This window comes from Pyricularia grisea, chromosome VII, assembly GCF_004355905.1.
Source record: "Pyricularia grisea strain NI907 chromosome VII, whole genome shotgun sequence".
NCBI classification, from domain to species: domain Eukaryota; kingdom Fungi; phylum Ascomycota; class Sordariomycetes; order Magnaporthales; family Pyriculariaceae; genus Pyricularia; species Pyricularia grisea.
This window is the reverse complement of record NC_044975.1, coordinates 2435918-2443510: the sequence shown is the minus strand read 5'-3', so window position 1 is coordinate 2443510 and position 7593 is coordinate 2435918. Positions and strand designations below refer to the sequence as shown.

Sequence of the window (7593 nt, the reverse complement as noted above, 5' to 3'; positions counted from 1 at the left end):
GGGGGGGGAAACCCTAGACAGCATTAACTGCCTGTCCCCGGGGATTGATGAAAGGAGGATGCTTGTTTTTGCTCATCAATGCGGGGACTCTGATGACACTTCGCGGTGCTACGCTATACTTACAAATTTTGTACAAATAGAGGGCCCGCAGGGATCATACTGCTAAGTGCTAATACTATTTTGCAAGAATGTGCATGTTCAATTACCTCAGGTACCATCGGCCCCTTGACCCGGGTTCCGCATGAACCAACGAACATGGAGGCAACCTGGAGCTGTACAGTACAGTACGTACTCTGTACATAGTTGTACACCTGGGTGCGCAGCCCTGCATATATGGAGAGTGGATGAGCCCCATTGGATTAGCACAGGGCCGCTTGTCCCGGCAGGCAAGAGAGACAGAGAGGGCCAAGCTGCTGGCAGGGGAAAGGGACCAGGGCCAGGGCCAACCAATGCCAAGGTCGCTGCGATACGGGTGGTATCTTAGGTAAGGCAACTATAGCTTTTGGCAGCTCGGTTGAGGTTGCCAGGAACGGGTCTTTGCAGGAACTGTAGCTGGAATAAGTGGTCATATAAGGTAGCCCTGTACCTTATGTGCATCAATACCGTGCTAGGTTAGGTATTTTGTAGCCTGTAGCTAGGTAAAGTAATGTAGGTAGGGTAATTAAGTAGGTACCTTAAGGTAAAGGTAAGCAAGTACCTTTAAGCACCTTAAGCGAACAACCAAGTCTTTTTCTGAATTGCCTGCCGGGGTTGCTTCTCTCTTGACAGGTGCTTTGATGTGAGAATTCTTGGCCCCCATAAGACGTAGTGACACCAGGGCGTCATTGGGAAGGATTTCGGGTCTTGGTTTTCCAAACCGTACAAGTGCCCTTTTTCCCCACGCAGCATCAAGTAAATATCACAAAAGGTCATGTTCCAGATCGCTGGGTTGGGAGTAAGCTGCAGGCAAGGTCACATCGCAAATGTTGATCAGGGTCAAAATTAGCCATCTGTCTATGGCTAACCTGGTAAACTGACAAGTCGATGGAATCCCACTATAATCGATAATTTCGGCTAAAGCGAGCTCTAAAAGGTTTATAAGCCAGGTTTCCCTACCTACCTACCTACCTACCTTATGTAGCACCTCGACCCTAGCATACCATCACTCGGGCTTCCGCAGCGGAGAGTAAACAAGGTTTCAAGGCCCTGTTCGGAAGCGTTGCAAAATGGGGTGCGGAATCGAGTCCGAGTTACTGACCAGGGCAAAAAAGGACAGTCCTAATCCTGTTTTGAGGACATGATATGCTTGCTAGAGTGCCTATTCGGGCCCTTGGTGCAGATGCTGCCCTTGCCCCATATGTCGCCATTCGTTCCTTCTACGCCCGTGCCCCTGCGGTTTTCTCGGAGACTTGCTAAATACGCCAGATACGGAAGGTACGATATGTGGGAAGGTTTCGGTTGTCAACTCGGCATCTTCTCACTCTAGCTCGTTCAAGTGACTCCACCGACTCCACTTTGATTGTAACCTGTATCCTCCTAGTCTCCCCGGTTGTTCCTAACCGAGAAGCTCCTGTCACTTTTTGACAGTTTCTTCTTTTTGGGTCTAGTTTGGGTGCATTTTAACCGAGTAGGAACATAATATTTTATGTATTTTCTTCTCCTTTTTTTTTTATTTCCATTTTTTTTTATCAGATTTGACCAAGGATCCTTCCCTGCTTCAAACAGCCCAATATGTCGGTATACAACACTAGCCCTGAAAACTTTTTTTTCTCATCGGGGTTAGGACTTTTATTGAACCCCGACATGTCTGTCAGCGCCTTGGGCAGCCTGCGAGAATGCATATCCTTGGGGGCAAGACGTCTGTTCTCTTCACAGCAACAAAAATCCAAGGAGATGTGAGGTCTTTATGTACCTTCATATTCAGCCTCTATCCTCTACCAATATTTACTTGACTCAAACGGTCGGCACTTGTGGTTGTTCGGCCGAGTTGAACTAGCTCGGATCGTCGTTTTGAGCAAATTAGTCCGGATCTTCATCAAGGGTCATGACTGAAGACACTCCACGTTGAGGCCTGTAAAAGCCCTGTTGAGGATAGTATTGTTACTACTACTACTGCAACGCTGCTGATGCTGTTACTGTTACTACTGCTGTTTGTTGCTACTACGCTGCTGCTGCTACTAGTACTACTACTACTGCTGTTGCTGCTACTGTGGAGAATACTCCTCGGCGTATACTGTACGCGTACGCCGAAAACAGAAAAAGCACAAGCAGCCGCAGCTGAGTTCTTGTATCTCTATTCGCTTGAGGCGACTACGTGCGGACCTCGATATCAAGGTGAATGGCGAATCAAGTGGAGTGTATGGGTCTCATCTTGCCCTTGCAACTTGATACTAACACGCTGATGAGCACAACTTGTGGGGTAACAAGTACTAAAAGTTCCAACTTGATACACTTAAGCAACAGTCTTTCACCGTATAGGCTAGTCCGGCAGTTATTATGGACCGGGCTGTTTGTTGTGTGAGTGGTCCGTATGATCCTTGCCTGTCTAGACGATCATTCTTGTCACTCATGCGGACATGTTCTAGACAGCCCGCGGGGGGCCCTCTGAACATGGGGCTCGCATCCTAGCACAAAGGTATTGTCAGCCCCTTGCACTTGTCCTAGCCCCCCAGAGATGTGATGTCCTTGTGGCTTTTGTGCATGGCATGACTCTCGGTTAGACCCCATTTGAGCCTGTTGTCTCCACGCATGTCACTAGATGATGATGCAACTCTTCTCCGACAATGGCTCACCTACGTGCGGAAAATCTCTGTTTGGTTAGCGGAACGTCAGTCAGCTTTGCCAGGCACATAATTCTTTGCTTTTTATATGAGGTTTTGACTGATCATCATGTTGAAGTTGCTTTGTTTCCGTCTTGGAGCTTGAAACTTTCACTATCCCCCACCCCTATCTCAATCCCCAATGACCTGATAATTTTGCTTACGAAGTCGACATGGGCTTGGAGGAGGCCTTCTTTTTCGTGTTGTATGGAGTATGCCTGTGAACTGTGACCAGTCACGCATCCCCTGGCGCTACTCTGCCTCTGCCCGACCCTGTTTGTTATCATCCTCCCCCGCTAGTGGCTTGTACTTATGGCGCCTTTTAAACGTGCAGAAGTGGCTACACATCCCGCTCTGCCCCTTGACTACTACTCCTGGACTGCTTCTTTAAATGGCTTCTGCTCGCTGACATTTTTGTCGGCCGTCTTCTCTACACCTGGGTAGTGTCTAGTCATTACCGTCAAGAAACCAAAAAAAAGCAGCAAAAGAGAAAGAGAAAGAAAACAAAAAAGACCATGAACCAAGCCCCTGATGGAAGATGGATAAGGGTGCCCTCGGCCCCGACATCATCGGCGCAAACATCGCATAGGAATGCAATCAGATGGCCTGAACAACTTCAGACGGCCCATCACTTGGACGCAAGTCATCAACTACCCGGAGCGCACTATCAACAACAACCACAACCACAGCGGCCTGCAATACCTCATGATCATCCTCCCTATCCGCCCAGACCGCCACTCCAACAACAACAACAACCTGATCAGAACAATCTCGGCTTCGAGAGAACCTACGAGGTCTCTTCCGAGTACACCGTCAGTCCCAGCCCTCCGAGCTCTGCACACCGTTTTCAACAGCACACCGCTGCTCCCTTACCGCCTCGCTCCCCTCAGCCGCAGCCGCAGCAACGCGATGACGCTCGAAAGATGAGCTTCGACTCTGTGCTTCAGCTCCCGCCAAGACGGACTAATGCAAGAGCGTCCCAAGCTTGCAACACGTGCAGGAGGCTCAAGACAAAGTGCGACATGGCTAGACCTTGTAAGACTTGCCGGGACAGAAAAGGAGATTGCGTTTACTCTGGGTCGGTATCAAAGTATCACGACAGATATTCACAGTTACTGTTCGACGGCCTTCAGCATGAAATGGCAAAGCTGCAAGAGCGAACAGAGCACATAGAACGCCTCCTCGGCATCATGACCGCACCGGCTCTCGATAGAGCCCTCACGAACAGCACGGTAGCTCAGGGTGAGGTTTTGGCAATCAGAGAACAGTGGCATCCTCAAGCAGCGAGGTTCGATCCGGGCATGCAGGCTACCGTCGCCGCAGAGATGGTTGGCAGGCCACTTGGAAAGCCGCCAGCAAAGATTGACACGAGACCTCCCATGGGCCCCAACGATGACCCCATCATGATAAACCACCCTACCTTAGTTCAAGAGGTCCTACAGTGGCCTGCAGTCAGTCATTTTGTCCAGAGACTACTAGCCAGCGAAGGCATTCAATCCCCTACAGATTTCCCACTGCTCTTGGAGCAGCAGAGAGATCGACTTTGTCCACCATTTGGAACAAGCGAGAGCTACGAAAAGACAGAAAAACCTACTACCATCACTCATTATGAGTTAGAACCAACCGGGCCGCCTGGGCCGCCGCTACCTACCCGCATCGACTGGGGTCCAGCCAGTGGTCTTTCTGGCCATATGAGTCCTGAAAGAGCCGGATCAAGTCCACAGGGGAGCTTGGAGCCCGACTTTAGCCCAGAGACAGTGTGGAAGCTGGTACAAAGCTACAAGATTAACATACAAAACATGCACCCGCTTATGGGCCAAGAGGAGCTGGAAGTTATGGTCAACAAGTTCCTTGAAAACCAGTCCAACCCTGCGAAAAAGCAATCAGCTGCGGCCGCCAAGCTCACAGTTAGGAGGCTCAACAAGAGGAAGCGCTCTCCTATTCCCAATGGGCAAGACCTTTCAGCGTCTGAATGCTCCGACTTGCACACCCCCCGGCAGGCACCAAAGCTGACGAGGTCAGACATTACTATTGACGATGCTGTCGTACTGTGCATATTAGCTCTCGGCAAGATCAGCTCTTACAAAGAGAGGTTGCCGGACAGTTTCTCCGAAGACTTGAACTGGCAGCACCGTCTGTCACCAGCACAACCAGAACAATACCCAGCCCCTATTTCGCAAAGCTACCCTCTGCCTGCGACATTGCATCCAGACCAACACACTCCAACGAACCCGAGGAAACACATTCACGACATGCCGGGTCTAGAATATCTCACACAAGCCACAGACATCATAACAAGTCAGATGCATGCCTGCACCCTAAAGCATGTTCAAGCCAACATACTCGCTGGGCTCTACTATGGACAGCTGGGTCGCCCGTTGGAAAGTGTTGAACAAGTTCAGCAAGCGGCCATAAGGATCCAGCAGCTTATCAGACCGTGAGATCCCTGACTTTATACACTCCTTCCGTGACACTGAAGACAAGACTAACGTTGCTCTGCGCTCAAGTTATCTTTATCGCCTTCAATACATGGGCGTTTGTGAAGTAAAAGACAATCAACTAATTTTTGCTTTTTGGTCGTGCTTACAATTGGAGAGGTTAGCACTATATCAGAATGACTTATACTGTGTTCTCTGACTGCTAACGGTTAAGATGAAAAAAAAAACAGTGAAATTCTCGACCAGTTACGTCTTCCACGATCCGGAATTCTTTTGTACGAGCATGTCATGCCTAAGCCGAACGCAGTCAAGGCTCTGCAGCTTGGAGTCGAACAAGATGTGATGGAACACTACATGGCGCAACTCTACCTCCGACGGCAACTCAACCATATTCACGATATGCTTCAGCCGTCCTGCGATCCCGAGCATATGCTACACAGGCAGCCAATGTCCCCAACGACACCCCTGATACGTGCATTTAAGCAGTGCCTCGACAAGTCGGAATGGGCTTCCGAGCGTCTGCAATTCGACGACAACGATGCGCCCTCCCCCAACCTTTTGCAAGCCCGGCTGCGCGCCAAGTACTGGAAGGCGCTCGTTGCCACGTTTAGGCCGGTTATCCGGGCCATTGTCAACATGCCGTACGAAGTGCCCATGTACAAGCTGGAAGAGAATGAGAATGTCGGTGGGGAGGCAAATCTGGAAGACCGCGTCGATGGATCTCTGTACCCGCTCGACCCAATGATGCTAGAGCATGCGCGCCAGGCCGTCAAGGCCCTCGTCGAAAGCACACGAGCATTTCACGCTATTCAAGACGCCAGACTTATTATACCGGATGTTTTTGGAACGGCACACATGTGAGTCCCAATCTGCGGCCTACTATACGTTGTTATTTGCTCTCGGAACCTCATTGCTGACTTTGAATCACACAGGCAATGGAGCAACTTGATTACATTGGTCGCCATATACCGGGACCCTCGCGTCGGGCGCCTCGTCGATGGCGTCACACTCAGAGACCTCTTCCGACGAACGATAGAATTCCTTGGCGTGGTTGTGCATGCGCCAAGCTCTCTTTCAGTCATACTACGAATCCTACAGAGGCTAGAGATGGAACTTTTTGACGGCAGGACAGACCGAATACCTTGATAATGTTTTGTTTATTTTTATTTTTATTTTTATTCTAGGCGGGGGGTTTTTTTTAAAAAAAAAAAGGGTTCTAAGATAATTAGACACGTCGATACATGGGGCGCGCAAGGGGTACATAATCTATAATCGTTTATTTTACATATATACACTATTCCGCATTCGTCTTTGATAAGGAGCGTCTGTGGTATAAAGAAAAAAAAAATCAAGAAAATATTTGGATACAAAACGTCCCACGCGAGCACTTGCTTTGCTTCCAACGCTTGGAACAACTTAATAATCTAGAAACACGTGGGATGGCTTGCGCTAAACTTGGTACATGGGCCTAGGTGAAAAATTAGGAGGTCTACTATAATAGTAGTGATAGTAGTGATACTCAACATGGGGACAATACAAAGCGAACAAGGGGCTGTGTTAGTTGGTCGAAATCCTTTTGTCGCCAGGGCGAGCCCTTAGAGGGTTCGTTCCTTGGATGTTAATACGGCGCCAATCTTCCGCTTTCGGCGACGGACGGGCCAGCCACCCCAGCTCGCAACCCCAGTAAAAGCCGCACGACTTTGGCCTTTTCTTACTACACTAGGTAACAAAAATGGATCCTCCGTACAGTCCCCCCCATACGGGGATACCTCGACGGGAGTGGCTTACCTTGTTAGTCCGAATGGGCGGGTTAAAAGCCGCGGCTGAGGTCAAGAGGTCCGGGGCACAAAGTTTCAGGGACTTGGTCATTTTGTTTGAGTGGACGTTGTGTGTGTGTGGCCGTTGTGGAATCACGTATAACACCTTGCAGTATGATTAAACTAGTTCTAGTTCTAGACTAATACTCTAGTGGAATAATTAGACTAGCAAATAATTGAAACGATCAACGAAACAATTATCTTTCCTGTTCTTGGCACCGTATATTTCCTTTCAAGCTTAATAACAATAAAAAGACCGTTGTGGAGTACACACTTGTTGTGGTGGTCGACTATAGAAAACAAGCTGCATTATATCAAAGTGCACCACCTTGCATTCGGGGAAGGGCCTTCCCGATGAAAACATGTTTTAGGAACCATGGGAAATACTACAGTGGTTGACAGGACAGGTTAAAACTGGGAAACGGCAGTTCAGACCACCCGACGCGTGCATCCCGGAGCTAAGCCCCAGTGACAGGGTCTGGACGTTCATTGTTCGACCTTTTTTTTTTTTTTTTTTTTTTTTTTTTTTTTTTAAAGGGG

General features: G+C 49.0%; 2 protein-coding genes across 2 annotated transcripts; both read left to right on the top strand.

The window, feature by feature from the left end:
* Nucleotides 1-2105: 2105 nt before the first annotated feature.
* Nucleotides 2106-2381, top strand: PgNI_10734 (uncharacterized protein; the record flags this gene model as incomplete). Its single annotated transcript, XM_031130707.1, has 1 exon — nucleotides 2106-2381. The coding sequence occupies one exon, from the start codon at nucleotides 2106-2108 to the stop codon at nucleotides 2379-2381; it is 276 nt and encodes a 91-aa protein (XP_030980021.1).
* A 932-nt stretch (nucleotides 2382-3313) lies between these two features.
* Nucleotides 3314-6531, top strand: PgNI_10733 (uncharacterized protein; the record flags this gene model as incomplete). Its single annotated transcript, XM_031130706.1, has 3 exons — nucleotides 3314-5235; nucleotides 5467-6093; nucleotides 6169-6531. 3 exons carry the CDS (start codon nucleotides 3314-3316, stop codon nucleotides 6380-6382), a joined length of 2763 nt encoding a protein of 920 aa, XP_030980027.1. The 3' UTR covers nucleotides 6383-6531.
* Between the last annotated feature and the right edge of the window lie 1062 nt (nucleotides 6532-7593).